Here is a 16,547-nt window from a genome sequence, read left to right on the forward strand (position 1 = left end):
TGATTTCAGAAAGAGCTGGAAAGACCTACATGAGCTGATGCAGAGTGAAATAAGCAGAACCAGGAGAACATTATACACAGTAACAGCAATATTGTGAAATAATCAACTGTGATAGACTTGGTTACTCTCAGCAATGCAATGATCCAGGACAATTCTGTGGGATTTGTGACAAAGAATGCTATCCATCTCCAGAGAGAGAACTGTTGGAGTCAGAATGTAGATCAAAGTATATAATTTATCACTTATTTATTTGGTTTGTTTGTTTGAGGCTTTTGTTTTATATGATTATTCACTTACAAAAATGAACAATATGGAGATAGGTTTCACATGATAATACATGTATAACCCAGATTGAATTGCTTGTCACCTCTGGAAGGGGGAGAGAAAGGAGGAAGGGAGGCAATTTGAATCATATAGCCTCAGAATACTAATGTGGAAAATTTTTATTACATGTAATTAATAAAAAAAGCATGAAAAAATAAAGAATTTTAAATTTCATTTAAATCTAAGACATGTTCAATCTTGAAAAGATATATTTAATTTATAAATTAAATTTAAAAGCTCTATTATATTCAATGTAAAAAAAAATCAGTTCAAATCTTACCTCAAGTTATATAACCTTTTTGTGACTCCATTTTCTCATCTGTAATCTAAGGAAGTGTCCTTCATTTGCTTCTAAGGACTCATTTAGTTCTAAATCTATGATCCTATGGCTTTTGATTCCCTGGCCTCATAGAGCTAATAGTTTTGTCAGGGGACTTAAAAATGCAGATGACTATAATACACACTTTTACACCAGAGAGATGCAAACTGCTTTGTGAGGTTTAAAGAGCCTCAAGCCCATATAAGCTGAGATTTATTAGGCAAGGCTTCCTAGAGGAGATAAGATTTGAATTATACTTTTAAATGGGCCTAGGAATTCAATTGGGAGAGAAAGAGGGCAGAGTATTCTAGGCATAGAAAACACCTTGAGATAAAAATGGTGGAGGTGGGAGAATATAGAACATTTACAAAAGGAAGAGAGAATACTTCAATTGGGTTGGATTGTCAAGGTATATGCTTTTGGTAGAGTGCAGAGGAACCATGCCCTTCCTCATCCTAAACACCAAGTCTCTCTTAATGGAGCCTAAGATTGCCTTAAACTTATCATCTGTCATATCTCACAGTTGATTCATATTCAACTTATGTTCCATTAAAACTTCCAGATCTTTTTAAAAAAACATGAACTGCTATTTTACTATATCTCTTCCACTTTGTAACTTGTGACATTAATTGCTTGAACCCAAGTGTAGGACTTTACATTTGTTTTTACTAAATTTCATCTTATTCTATTCAGCTCAATGTTCCAATTTATCAAGATTGTATTAGATTTTGATTGCCACCCAAGTATGTTAACTATCCCTTTCAGATCTGTGTTCTCTGCACAGTAGCTACTTATGTTATCCATGCCTTAATCTGTCATTGATAAAAATGTTAAACAACATAGGGTCAAGTACAAAGCCCTGGTGCACTTCACTGAAGACTTCCTTCCAACTGACATTGAACTTTTATTGACTATTCTTTGGGTCCAGTTATTGAATCTGTTCCAAATCTATTGACTAGCCTATCTATCTGTCTTTTCCATAAATGGTTCTAGAGGAAAAAACACTGGTCTTAAAAGTTAAGAAGCCTACATAGTAGGAGGCAGTATAGAATAGCTGGAGAAGGGAAAGACAGAAGAAATCGGATGGCTCTAGAAGACAGAGGGTCCTCAGTGGAGGGAGGTACAATGGTAAAAGCACTGGAATCAAAGTCCAAAAACCTAACTATAGTATCAGCTCTGTTACTTAAAAGCTCTGGGACCCAGCACAAAGCTATTTAGTCTTTCTGAGGTTCACTTTCCTCTTCTGTAAGACAGAAATGATGCCAATTGCACAATCTACCTCTCAGGCTTCCTTGTGTTGTCCTGAAAAGCACATATTATTAGTGTGAATTGTAAAAGACTAGAGCAGCTCAGAATAGGGGATAGGGAGCTCACTCCTGCTGGGCTGGGCTGGGCTGGGCTAGTTAGAGCACTTTTCCTGCTAAGGACTGAGTGGCCCCTGAGATTTGAAGGCTGAACAGGATCTGGTTGGCTGAGAGAAGCTGCTGAGGAGGTGAACAGAGGAAAGAAAAGAGGTACAGCTGGGCCTGGGAAAAGGACTGCAAGAACCTTCTCTCTCATTCTCACTCCCCAACCACCCCCTCCCAACCCTCTACTGTTGCTGTGGGGCCAAGGCTGGAATTAGGTGGGATTAGAGCCTGAAAATATTGTTGGCTTGTTCCTTCTGGCAAGTCCCAAGGAGAATCCCAGAATTACAATTAGCCATCAGATAAACAGACTTAATGGAAAGGGGCTGCAGAGCTAATGGGCTCCACAAACATTCAGCTGGTGCTTGGGGAGACCTGAGATTTGCTGGACTCAAAGAAGGAGGGCAGGGAACAGGCACCCAATGATAAGGGCAACTGAGGTAGCCACACTAGGTAAGGAAGCTGGACTTTGGGGCCTAGCACAGAACCACAGAGTGTTAGAGCTGGATGGACCCTAAAATGTATTGTCAAAGCTGACACTATCAAAGCTGGGAGGGACCTTAGAATACAAATATCTGAGATAAGAGAACCTTAAGACACACAATGTCAGAGCTAGAAGGTGCCTTAGAACACAGAATATTAGAGCTGGAATGACCTTAGAACATAGAATTTCAGAGCTGGAGAGGAGGGGACCTTAGAACACAGAAAATAAGGGCTGGGAGGACCCTTAGAAAACAAAATGTCAGAGCTGGTAGTGCCTTGGGATGAAGAATAGAATGTTAGACTGTCCCTGTGAGATCATCTAGTCTACCTCCTTCATTTTACAGATGGAAAAACTGAGGTCCATATTAGGGAATGGACTTGGAGGTCACAAGTAATGCTAATGCACATTATCTTTACAGTCAGGACTAGAACTCAGGTCTCTTGACTCTCGGCTCAGGATCCACCAATCTATTCAGTCCTTATGTAAGATTTGTTCCTGTGGCTAAAAACATTGTGATTCCAGAAGGCTTCTTGGAATGCAAATATATTCCTTGGGCATGAGAGCATATCAGTGTTCTAACAGAGTTAGTCTTGCACAGTGCTGAGAATTCCTATGTTGTGAATCAAGTGATGAAGCTTGTCACTGGGCCCTGGCCCCCTCCCCTTCAGCACTACTTTTCCTTTGCTAGGCTCTTGGGAGGGAGGGATGGGACAGAAGACAAGCTTGGCCTTAAAGGCAGAACTATGGACTGGCAAAGAACACTGGGCTCACAGCCAGGATACAGGGTCATGTCAGTCTTGGGTTTTGCCACTAAGAAGCGAAATGGTCTTGTTTTCCTCTCTGGGCCTCAGTTTTCCTGTCTGCAAAATGAAAGAGTTGGACCTCAGGACTGGCAAGAACCTCAGAATCACTAGTCAGAATCTATACTAATATGCTTAGTATACTCTTAAGATTTCCACGGCCCCTTTAGACCCTGATGTTGCGTGTGCTGTTTTTAAGACTGACATTTCATATCCTATGTTCTAATATTCCCTTTGGCTCTAGAATTCTTTGTTCTTTTGTTCTAAGATCCCTTCTACCCCTGAAATTCCATGTCCTGAAATGCCTCCCAATATAGACATTCTGCATTCCAAGGTCAGTTGACATTGTGTGTTCTAAGGTCCCCATAGCTTAAAGATTTTGAGCACTAAGATTCCCTTCCCTGTGCCAGGTTCCGACATTCCATATTCTTACAGTTCTTCTCATTCTGACATTCTGTGTTCTAGGATCCCTTATAGCTTTGACTTTCTACTCTAAGATTCCCATAGCTCTGACATCATATACCCTAAGATCCCCTCAATTCAGATATGTATGGTCTGGCATTCCCTAATCTAAGCACCTTTCTAGCTCTGATATTCTGGGTTGTAAAGTTCCTCCAGCTCTGACATTCTGTGTTCTAAGATTGCCCCAACTCTGATATTCTATGTTCTAAGGTTCTCCCCTTCCCAACTCTGAGTCTCTGTGGAAAGCATTTTTAGCACTAACATTCTATGTTCTAAGACCCTGCTGGCTCTGGCATTCTGTGTTCTAAGATTACCCCAGCTCTGATATTCTATGTTCTAAGGTTCTCCCCTTCCCAACTCTGAGTCTCTGTGGAAAGCATTTTTAGCACTAACATTCTATGTTCTAAGATCCTGCTGGCTCTGGCATTCTGTGTTCTAAGCATCTTTCTGGTTCTGACATTCTGTCTTCTAGTTCTTCCAGCTGAGGCATGCTCTGTTCTAAGATTCCTCCTGTTCTGGTATTCTATGTTCTAAGGTTCTCCCCTTCCCAACTCTGAGTCTCTGTGGAAAGCATTTTTAGCACTAACATTCTATGTTCTAAGATCCCGCTGGCTCTGGCATTCTGTGTTCTAAGATTACCCCAGCTCTGGTATTCTATGTTCTAAGGTTCTCCCCTTCCCAACTCTGAGTCTCTGTGGAAAGCATTTTTTAGCACTAACATTCTATGTTCTAAGATCCTGCTGGCTCTGGCATTCTGTGTTCTAAGATTACCCCAGCTCTGGTATTCTATGTTCTAAGGTTCTCCCCTTCCCAACTCTGAGTCTCTGTGGAAAGCATTTTTAGCACTAACATTCTATGTTCTAAGATCCTGCTGGCTCTGGAATTCTATGTTCTGAGCATCTTTCTGGTTCTGACATTCTGTCTTCTAGTTCTTCCAGCTGAGGCATGCTCTGTTCTAAGATTCCTCCTGTTCTGATATTTTATGTTCTAAGTTTCTCCCCCTCCCAACTCTGATAGTCTCTGTTCTAAGTTCCTTCCTATCCCTGATATTCTGCATTCTAGGACAGAAGGCAGAGTGGAATCATTCATTGACATTCAGCAAATCTTTATTGGAGAATGTTCTCGGATCAAAGCTCTCTCCTGGCCTGTGCTGTGAAGCAGACACAAGCAGCAGCCCAGGTCCCTCACCCTTTGTCTTGTAGTGGGCATAAGACATACATGGCAGGATAACTATAATAAATGGGGCAGGCAGTGGGCAGATGCCTCAGTTTCCAAGACTCATAAGCTTTTAAGGCTCCTATTTAATAGCTACTTAACTCTTCTGTTCTCTTGGAACTAGGGGAAGCATGCAGAATTCAGAGGGATATGGAGAATATGGAGCAAACCTAGGACCTCATTCAACAAAAGAGAGTGTCATTGGATTTGGTATCAAAGAAATGGGTTCTAGTCCTGGGTCTGAGCTATCTCTTACCCTGGAGATCTGCATTCTATGATCCTTGAACACCTGGGAAAAACCATCTGGAAACTACTCCTCTACCTCCAACTCATACACTGACCCACCATCAATAAAGAAATCCTTGCCTGAGGGCCCTGGCTTGGTGATCCCCTTGAATCACCTGAAAGAGCCAGCACCCTGGGTCCCAGAATCTCATAATTTAAGAGTTGGAAGAGATTTCATTGGCCAAATAGTCCAACATATACGTGAAACCAATCCCATTTTAGCATCCCTGACAAAGAGTCATCTGCTTAAAGACCTGCCCCCAAAAGGAACCCATCCGACTTAGAGGAAGCTTTTCCCAACATCAAGGTTGCTCAGCCCCTCTTTGGGCCTTCCAGCCATTGCTCTTGGGAGTAGATCGTATCTCCAGGAGAGACATCTGATACCTTAGTAGGGAATTCATCATACTGGGTGTGGGACATCAGATGGCCCTCTCTATTGCTTCCTATCTGTGAAGCCCAGCTAAGTCGCACCCTGGCTTTTGGCCTCAATTTCCCCATTTGTAAAAGAAAAGGATTGAGTTAAAAGACTGTTTCCAGTTTTAGATTCTACACTACTACAAGGGGACCAGCCCTCTCCTCTGCTTAGGCAGCCGGCGGTTCAACAAAAAACCAAAGGGAAGATAAGAGAAGGCCAAAGAAAACCTGTCCAAACAGAGTTTCAAGCAGGTGACCAGAGAACCTGCATGATTCCAAATGCATTTTATTGTCTCCAGCCTATAAAGTTTTGCATTTCCGAACAGGTACCGCAGCATCTGGGCTTCTCTACCAAGGCAAGCCAGACTGTGCCAGACACAAGTACAGGGTGATATTCAGCCAGGTCCTAGGGAGCAGCCAGTGCAGCCAGCTGGCAGGGAACAGAATAAATGGCGGTGGGGGGAAGGAGGGAGGGAAGAGCCAATTGGGGGCAGGGAGACCTGAGAGGAGCACTTCTCAGGGTTCGGAGGACTCCCTCTGGGGTTCCCCCTCAGCCTCTGAGTCTTCCCCTCTGTGACTGGAGCTATGTGTGTCAGGTGTCACCTGCCGGACCAGGGTCAGCATTTCTGTTGCCCATTGGTTTAGCTGTGACCGGGTGGATTCGTCTTCACTGAGGCTATCAGGGTTGGAATCAGAGCCTTCCTCAGCACCGATCACAGGTTGCTTGCAGACGGGGCAGGACCTGCAGAGGGCTTGGGAGAACCAGGGGTTGATGCATTTGTAATGGTACATGTGAGTACAAGGGAGGACCCTCAGCTGATCCCCTTCCTCATATTCATCGAGGCAGATGGCACAGACGTCATTTTGGCGGGGGAAGGGGCGCATGTGCGTCTTCTTCCGGCTGGGGGTCTTGGTCACGATGCTCTGCTCCCGCCACTGCCAGCAGTAGAGCCAGACCTTCCTAGTGATGATCAGTGTGACTATGAGCAGAGTCATCATGCGGCCCAGGACCCAAGAGATGGACAGGGCGGGATGGCAGTCCACCTCGGGGTACTGGCGAAGGTTGGGCAAGAGGAGGACGTGGGCGCCTTTGTTGCCGCACAGGATGACCCGGAGGTCCTTGGACGTGGCCTCGCTGACAAAGACCGACGGGATCTCGATCTGCTGTCGGATGTCATCGTACACGTGCACCATGTTGACCAAGTCATTGGAGTGGACGTTGTGCACGATAACCGCCTTATAGCCAGCCTGCTGGGCGTGGAGGACCTTGAGGTCAAAGGTGCAATCGAAGCGGCGAACCAGAGCAATGGAGCCCAAGGAGTGATTGGATAGCGTGGGACTCTCAATGGGCTGGCAGGCGTTGGGTGGCTGGGCCTCGATCAGGTAGCCCCGAACGCCATCCTTGGACAGGGGAGCCCCAAACAGGGCAGGCGCATCGCTGAAGTCCACCACGCTGGCATTGTCATTGGCCACTGCCCGGACCAGAGCCCTGCTGGATGGCAGCTCCAGAAGCAGAAAAAGGAAAGCCACGGGCATCGGGGAGTGAAAGGCCGTACCCCACATCCTCGCTGCCCCCATGGCTGGGGGTTGTGTGTGGAGTATTCCACCCCAGAGGGGTCTAGCCAAGAGAATGGATGGTGTCCCGCTCTCCCTTTGTGGCCTCACACTTAGTGCTCCTGCATGGAATGGTGGGGCTCGAATAGGGGCCCAGGTTCTTATTAGCAGGTGGCTAGAGTTCTGAAGAGATGCTTAAGTCCCTCACTCATTGGCAGGAGCCTCGATGGACTAGATTTCAATGGAGCCGCAGGATCTAGAGAGCCATAACAGGGACGAGGGACCAGGTTGAGAAGTCCTAAGAGAGGAGGGGCCTCCCCAGGGTGATGGAGCAAAGGCTGGAGCAGGAGAGAGCAAACAGTGTCAACAAAGATTCACTGACCTCAGGGGACTCAAGGGAGAGAGCATCACATCTTCTGGAAGCCTTCCTTTGCTTTGGTTGGTGACCTGCTCCTGTCAGGCAATTCTCAGGCTCTCCCCCTTCCCCTTGGGGGCCCTGTCTGCTGGGGGAGTTGAATGATTCTAGAATCCCTCTGGCCCCTCATTGTGACATCACGGAGGGGGCTCTCCATTTCACAGCCCACCCCCCCAGAACGCAGGAGCTGTCCGGGTAGCCTGCCACACTTCATACTCATCCCACCTTCATCTCTCTGCCTCTCTCTGGCCCAGTTCCCATCTCCCCACTGCAGACACCCCCTTCCCAGCCCCTCCTCTTTCCTTTATTTCCTTAGGATGAGCCCCTGAACAGTAGTAACTCGAGATACCCTCCTAGGTGGAGAGGGGAGGTCCTGTTTGCAGAGCTGAAAGGCCAAGCTTGATCTTGCTGGAGGCCTTCCCTAATAAAAGCTTTAGGAAAGGCCTGATTCTGAGGCCTTCCAGTGGCTTCCAAGTTCCTTCCCAGGCTCTGAGGCCCCAGGGATGGGCCTTGGCAACCAGAACCAGCCTGCTGGGCTTGGGGACGGGGATAGGAGGAGCAGGAATTCCTGGCTGCCACCTACATGCTGGCATCTTTGGACATGTTGAAGGAAGGTCTGCCAGCTACTGTGCCTTTCTCAGGACCTGGTGAGAATCACATCTCTCCTCCCACAGCCCATGTTCAAATGGCACCCTTGTTATCACCCTGCACTCCTATGAACTAGCTGACACCAGGATAAATGGCGATGTCCTAAGGGCCTCAGAGCTGGAAGCCAACAGGGGCCTCATGCTCTGAACTGTCTCCGGTCCCTGGTTTGGTTGGCATCTGGGCTTATTTCAGATGTTACCTCCTTCCCCAGGAGGCTTTCTCTGTCTGTCAATCTCTCCTCAAACTGCTTAGTGGTTTTTGTTTCATTTGTTTCCCCCAAAGAAATATAAGCTCCCTGAGAGCCCAGGGATTGGTTTTCCTTTCTGCCTTTGTATCCCTGGCACATGGCTATTTAATAAATGCTAGCTGACTAGAAGAAAATAGAATAGAATGAAGAGATTCCTAGAACAGAATAGAACAGATCAAATTAGCCTAGAAGAGAACAGAATAGAACAGACTAGAACAAATTAGAACAGACTAGAACAGATTAGAACAGAGTAGAATAGAACAGAACAAATTAACCTAGGAGAGAACAGAATAGAACATACTAGAACAAATTAGAACAGAATAGAATAGATTAGACTAGGGTAGAACCTTCCGACATAGGAAAGAGCCTTCCAACCATCCTGGGATACAATCTAAGGTACTTCTTCCTGCCTTGATATCTCCACCCCATGGTGCTCCTAATTCTCCAACCCCAAGTGGACAGATAGAGTCTAGTCTAGTCACTAGACTATGGGAAGGAAAGGAATCTGCCAAGGAGGGAAGCAAAAAGAAGCTCAGGATTGTAAAATTGAGTTTGAAGTCCCAATATCTGGATTTAGTTCTTGGCCCCTAACATTTATTCTCTATGACTTTGGGCAAGACTTTCCTCCTCTCTAGGTCTCAGTTTCCCCACTTGAAAAAGAAAGAGAAAAGGAGGAACACACTCATTTCTAAAGTTGTTCCTAGCTCTGATACTCTGTGATTCTGTGGATCTCCCCCAAGGAAGTTTGGCACAGTTGGCTTCAGAGATAGGGTTAATAGCTGGTTAAAGGTCCCCATATTCTCCTTCCTGATGGAAGTAGCTGGGTCTGGACTCAAGAAGAAGGTTGCTGCTGCTCCCCCAGATGCCAGTGGCAAAGATTCTCTGGGAGAGGTCCAGATGCAAAAGACCTTGTACAAACTTTCATCTTTTCTGTTGGTTGCTGTTATAATAATAATAGCTAAAATTTATTAGCACCAACTATGTGCCAGGTGCTTCACAAATATTATCTCAGGGCAGCAAAGTGGCACAGTGGATAGACTCCCTGGACTTAGGAGGACCTGGATTCAAATCTCAGACACTTCCTAGCTAAATGACCTTGGGCAAGTCACTTAATCCCATTTGCCTAGCCCTTGTCCTTGTGTCTTGAAGTTGTTAATAAGACAGAAAGCAAGGGCTTAAAAAATCCCAAACAAATATCTCATTCGACAGGACAACCCTGGGGGGGGGGGGTGTCCTTGTGTCTGTGTCCCAGGGAAGAATAGGAAGTTGAAGATATATGGTCTGTGGAGTGAGAGAAAGGGCAATGGACAGGCAGATGGCTGGAAAGTTAGACCGGCTGGATGGGTTGGATTGTCACCATTGGGTGAGTGCTGTTCCCAATTCCCATTTCCCCTCTTCACACAGTCCCGGCAAAAAACCTGCCTTATTGCTGCTTCTCACACACAACTCTTTCTCACATCTCCAAACCTTGGCACAGGCTGTTCACCATGCCTAGCACTTACTCTCTCCTTACTTCCCTGATTCAGAAGCCCTAGCCTCCTTCAGATCTTACCTCAGATTCCATCTCCTCTGTTTGGTCTTTCTTATTTCCTCAACTGCTCGTGGCACCTCTCCCCTGAAACTATCTTTTTAGATGTTTCTGTATTCTATGCGTATACATTGTGCCCATCAATCAAATGTCAGCTCCTTCAGGGCAGGGACTTTTTTTCCCTTTCTGTCTTTCTACCCCAAAGAACTTTGTACTTTTTTCAGGGCAGTTAGGTGGAGGCATGGGATAGAGTGCCAGATCTGGAGTCAGGAAGACTGATATTCCTGAGTTCAAATGCAGCCTCAGACACTGAGTAGCTATGTGACCCTGGGCAAGTTGCTTAACCCTGTTGGCCTCAGTTTCCTCATCAGTAAAATAAACTGGAGAAGGAATGGCAAACCACTCTAGGATTTTTGCCAAGAAAACTCCAAATGGGGTTATGAAGAATTGGACATGACCAAAATGACTGAACAATAACAACCCACTGCCTTCTCCTAGCCCAATGCCTGGCACATAGGAAGTGCTTAATAAATCGAATCAATGATTGTTAATTGATGGAATTTCATTCAAGCTGATTTGCAGACATTGGACACAGTATCCTTTTGCTGCAACCACAACTTTTTGAGAGATCCATATCTACGTTGTTATCAGTGTATGGGGACTCCTAGAATGGAGACTACCTCCATCAAATTAAGTCATCAATTTTTCTGTAACTCCCACCACAGGGAGTTTCCTGGAATACCAAATGCCTTGTTACTTAAACATTGATTGACCCAGAGAAGTCTTTAACATCACATAGCTTGAATGTGTCAGAAGCATGACTTGAACTCAGGCCATCTTTTTTTCTCATATTTTTCATTTTTGGAAGTGAATAATCTTATGAAACCAAATCCCAAAACATAAACCCAAAAAAAAAGTGAAAAAGCATATGTTTTCATCTCCATTTCTACTCCAGAAGTTCTTTCTCTGGAGATATATAGCATTCTTTTTCTTAAGTCCTCAAAATTGTCCTGGATCATTGTATTACTGAGAATAGCTAAGTCTATCACAGTTCACCATTCCACCATATTGCTGTTACTGTGTGCAGTGTTTTTCCTGGTTCTGCTTATTTCACTCTGCATCAGTTCACATAGGGCTTTCCAGCTCTTTATGATATCACCCTGTTCATCATTGCTTATATCACAATAGTATTCAATCACCATCACATACCACAATTTGTTCAGCCATTCCCCAATTGGCATTCCTTCAGTTTCTAATCCTTTGCCACCACAAAAAGAGCAGCTATAGTTTTGTACAAGCAGGTTCTTTCCCGTTTAAAAAAACTCCTTGGGATACAGACCTAGTAGCAGTATTATTAGATCAAAGAGCATGCATTGTTTTATAGCCCTTTGGGCATAATTCCAAATTGACCTCCAGAATGGTGGATCAGTTCACAACTCCACCAGCAATACATGTGTCCCAATTTTGCCACATCTCCTCCAACAGTTATGTTTTCCTTTACTAACATTGGTCAATCTGATAGGTGTGAGGTGGTACCTCAAAATTGTTTTAATTAGCATTTCTCTAATCAAAAGGAATTTAGAACATTTTTTTCATGTGATTATTGATAGTTTTGATTTCTTCGTCTGAAAACAGCCTTTTTATATCCTTTGACCATTTGTCAATTGAGAAATGACTTGTATTTTTATAAATTTGACTTTGTTCTGTATGTATTTCAGAAATGAGACCTTTATCAGAGCAACTTGTTATAAAAAAATTTTCCCAGTTTGTTATTTTCCTTCTAATCTTGGTTGCATTGGTTTTGTTTATACAAAACCTTTTACATTTAATATAACAAAAATTATTCATTTTACATCCTGTAATGTTCTCTGTCTCTTGTTTGGTCATAAATTCTTCCCTTCTCCACAGATCTAACAGGTAAACTATTCTATGTTCCCCTAATTTACTTACCCTTTTATGTTACAATTTACTTACCTAATTTATGTATCCTTTACATCTAAATCATATACGCATTGTGACCTTATCTTGGTATAGGGTGTGGAACTCAAGACATCTTGACTTGAAGGCAGGCCCTTGCTTTAAACCACATAATTTTCTAGGTCAATTGCAATGAGAATGAAAAAAAGATACCCCTTGTTTCTTGGCATCCCTTGGAAGAATCATGTTAACTCTGGGAGCTCCTGCTGTATTGCCTTCCTAGGATCTAAATTTGACTGACAAATTAAATCTATGTTGCTCCTTTATTGAAATATTTTACATGGTCATTACCTGTCTTCTTTGTTCAGTGGGCAGGATAGACTTCATCATTACCTCTTTTATTGGTTCTTTGGCCATTGTGGCTTTCATGAGAGATCATCATTCAGTACCCAATTAGGAACTAAATACCCTAAGAATCTATTGGCATGCCTTTGGCCCAGCCCGGTCATTATCAGCCCCTTGGTCAATGTCCAAGGGAAAGAGGTTTCCTTGAGGAAGAGGTGTTGCCATCTATCTATTGCAAGAACTTCCAGGACAAAAGCACCTCATTTCTCAAGATGGGAAACAAAGCTTGGAAAGGGAGAACAGAGTTCCTGGTGACTGAATGCTGGGTCTTGGACCAGCCAAGATGGTTATAACCCTTTCCCAATATCAACCTCAGTTTCCTTCTCTGAAAAAATATGCAGATGAATATTTACATCAGGGATTCTTAGCCTGAAATTCACAGACTCCCATGGGGGTCTATGAGTAGATTTTAGGGGGTCCATGAACTTACACGAGGGAAAATGACATCTTTATTTCAATATAATTTCTTTCCTTTTAATCCATTTTTAAATTTTATGCACATAAAACATTATTCTGAGAAGGGGTTCATAGGATTTAGCAGACTAGCAGCCAAAAGGACCATAATCTACAAAAGGTTAAGAACTACTCATTTAGGTGGTCTCTAGGACCTCTTCTAGCTTTGACAGTCCGTTTTCTGACATTTCTAGGTTCCATGAAACCTCCCTGGTTTCCTTCATGTCTCAGCCAAAATCCTACTTTTTAAAGGAAGATTTTCTCATCTTCATCACTGTTAGTGCTTTCCCTTTGATGGCTGTCTTCAATTTATCCTGTATATATCTTGCTTGTACTTAGTTTTTTGGTGATGGTCTCCTCCATTAGACTCCTTGAGAGAAGGAACTATTTTGTTCCAGCTTTTGTATCCCCAGCACTGAGTACAAAGTGGGCATTTAATAAATGTATTCTATGGGGCAGCTAGATGGCACAGTAGATAGAGTATTGGGGCTAGAGACAGGAAGTCTTGGGTTCAAATCTGCCCTCAGACACTTCCTAGCTATATGTCCCTGGGCAAGTCATTTAACCCCAATTGTTAAGCCCTAACAACCCTTTTGCCTTGGAGCTGACAATTAATATCGATTCTAAGATAGAAGATAAAGGGTTTATTTTTAAATAAAATAAATGTATTGTACTGAATCAAAAGTCCCTTCCAACTCTAAACCTTATGAGTCATTCCTAGAGCAACCAGATTCATTCATAAACCAAATCCTTCTCAAAGATGCTGAACCCTATACTTCCCAAGTTTGTCATGAATTATACCTCTGTAGCCCACTCCCACCTATACCCTCCACAAACACTTGGCAGATCAGAAAATAAATGCCCAAAGAATGGGTCTTAGCAAAGCATGGTGGGAAAATAGATAGAGCTAGCTTTAGAAACACTAAGACCTGGGGTCAAGTCTCACATGAATGAATGAATGAATGAATGAATGAATGAATGAATGAATGAATGAATGAATGAAGCATTTAAGTGTTTACTTCATACAAAGCTCAAGTGCTGGGAATACAAATGAAAAAGTTAAACAGTCCCTGCCCTCAAGGAACTCACATTCTAATGGGGAGACATCACCTGTGAAAGATTTCAGTTGTAATTCAGCTGGAAAGGTCCTATGATCCTTAGGAGACAGCAGAAAGGCAGATGGAAATGCCTCTTTTTAAATGCCATTTCCACTGATGAAATCCTATCCATTTTTTTAATTTGAAAAATGTTGTTTAATTAATTTAGAATATTTTTCCATGGTTACATGATTCATGTTCTTTCCCTCCCTTACCCCAAACCCCCTCCTGTAACCAATGGGCAATTCCACTGGGTTTTACATGAGTCATTGATTAAGACCTATTTCCAAGGGGCAGCTGGGTAGCTCAGTGGGTTGAGAGCCAGGCCTAGAGACAGGCGGTCCTAGGTTCAAATCTACCCTTTTAAAAAAAGACCTATTTATATATTATTGATATTTGCACTAGGGTGATCATTTAGAGTCTACTTCCCCAATCATATCCCCATTGACCCATGTGATCAATTATGTTTTTCTTCTGTGTTTCCACTCCCACAGTTCTTCCTCTGGATGTGGACAGCATCTTTCTCATAAATCCCTCAGAATTGTCCTGGATCATTGCATTGCTGCTAGTAGAGAAGTCCATTACATTCGATTGTGACACCCTGTGTCTCTGTGTACAATGTTCTCCTGGTTCTGCTCCTTTCCCTCTGCATCAGTTCCTGGAGGTTGTTCCAGTTCACAAGGAATTCCTCCAGTTCATTATTCCTTATAGCAAATCCTATCTGTTTTTGATGTAGAACTGTTAGACATTGCCAAGGCCTTGAATGGCAAGGCTTCTTTTCTCAGCCTTTAGTAGGCAAGGCTGGTGCTCCTGCCAGAGCAGTGGCCCAGGCTGCATCTTCTCAGGATAATAATGGTTTGGGGCATTGGGCTAGAAGGCTTGCTATTTCCAGTTCTTTTGGAAAAGATGGGCTGTTCCCATTAGGCTCTGAAAGGCGATGGCAGTGGCCCATGGTGCCCCTCGTGCCTCCCTCCCTCTCCTCCTCCCTCCCTTGTTGCTTCAGCTAGGCTGGCATGCCTGACCTATGTGTAGAAGTTGGTAGAAATGGTTGGCCCTTTCTCCATAGGAATTTCCTCCTTGGATGATGTCTACTGGGGCTGGGCTAGAGGTAGGATTGGTGTTCTTGGAGCTGATGCCACTCCCAGGGTTCTTGTCCCTCTCTCACTCTTTGGGGCAGTGGATCCAAAGCTTTCCCCAGTAATGAGGATGGTGATTTCTCCCTTCAGTAATGGCTTTGCCAGAGCAGGTCTGGTGGTCTGGAGGCACCATCGTTCTTGAGCTCTTGGGCTCAGGTCTGCAGGCTCTGCCCATCATGGTCTGAGGGGAAGTGGTGATTAAGACTGGTGGTGACCTGACCTGGCAGGCCCCCTCCCTATCTCTCCCTCAGGGGACTCCTGACTACATACAACTGCATGATCTCAGCAATTCCTTCAACCTATGAATCCCCATCAAATCTCTTAAATTGTCAAGAAGGTGCTGATCTCTATTGGCAGAAGTTCTTTGCTGGGAGACCAGATCCATCTGTTAAAACAAAACAAAACAAAACAAAACAAAACAAAACAAAGGGGTAAGTCTTGTCCAGGGTTCCACAAGTCCTATTCAATCCAATGAGAATTTTTGAAACACCTACTATGTGCAAAACATGCTGGCAAGAAGTCTTTATTACACATTTACTACATTCCAGAATAGTATAAGTGCCAGTGATACCAATACAAACAAAAGGAAAGTCAGTCCCAGTCCCTTAAGGAGCAAGGGAGCCATAGCAGGTGAGAGGAAGATATCAGCTAAGGCACAGTTGTGGCAAATTCCAGAGTGAAAAGCATAATTGGGAGGGAAACAGAGCAGAGCTGGCCTGGGTCATCTCCAAAATGGAAGCTCTAAAGGGAAATAACCAATGGGAGAAGGGAAGGGGGACACAAGACCTTGGGATGCTGAGTGTGGATTCAAAGACCCTTCCCATCCCCCCCAAATTCCTGCCCTCAAAGAGCTTCCTTTCTGCTGTGTGGCTGAAAAATGCAAAGAAGTATACAAGTGCTAGTGTGAGGGGAAAGCATTCTAACAACCCATGTTGGGTATACCATGGAAAGGCCTCACAGAAGAACATACTGTATCTGATCTAGAGATGCTAGGAGGCAGAGATGAGGAGGAAGGGCATACCTGGCATGGGGAAGAGCCTCTACAAATGCAAAGAGGTGGGAAATGGAATGGTAAATTTAAGCTCCAACAATAAGTAGGCCACACCAGAGATTTGTTAAAGGTTATAATGTGAAAGGAGCCTGACAAGGTAGACTGAAGCCCAGCTATTATTGTTGTTCAGTCATTTGAGTCCTGTCTGATTCTTCATGGCCCCATTTAGGATTTTCTTGGCAAAGAGACTGGAGTGGTTTGATATTTCCTTCTCCAGCTCATTTTACAGATAAGAAAACTGAGGCAAAGGGGGTTAAGTGACTTGTTCGAGGTCACACAATGAAGAAATGTCTGAGGCTAGATTTGAACTCAGGTCTTCCTGACTCCAGGCCTAGCACTCTATCTACTGCACTACCTCACTGCTCGCAAACCGAAACTATGAAGAGT

The 16,547-nt window shown here is 44.0% G+C and overlaps 1 protein-coding gene across 1 annotated transcript; it reads right to left on the minus strand.

The window, feature by feature from the left end:
* Positions 1-5,979: 5,979 nt before the first annotated feature.
* Positions 5,980-7,783, minus strand: ZNRF4 (zinc and ring finger 4). The gene has a single exon (XM_001375910.4). The coding sequence runs from the start codon at positions 7,285-7,287 to the stop codon at positions 6,226-6,228; it is 1,062 nt and encodes a 353-aa protein (XP_001375947.2). The 5' UTR covers positions 7,288-7,783; the 3' UTR covers positions 5,980-6,225.
* Positions 7,784-16,547: the final 8,764 nt, after the last annotated feature.

The sequence above is a fragment of the Monodelphis domestica genome, chromosome 3 (assembly GCF_027887165.1).
Source record: "Monodelphis domestica isolate mMonDom1 chromosome 3, mMonDom1.pri, whole genome shotgun sequence".
Taxonomy (NCBI): Eukaryota; Metazoa; Chordata; class Mammalia; order Didelphimorphia; family Didelphidae; genus Monodelphis; species Monodelphis domestica.

Bases quoted from the DNA above. Each gene is read 5' to 3' on its own strand.
- ZNRF4 (XM_001375910.4), bottom strand. From the start codon at position 7,287: ATGGGGGCAGCGAGGATGTGGGGTACGGCCTTTCACTCCCCGATGCCC.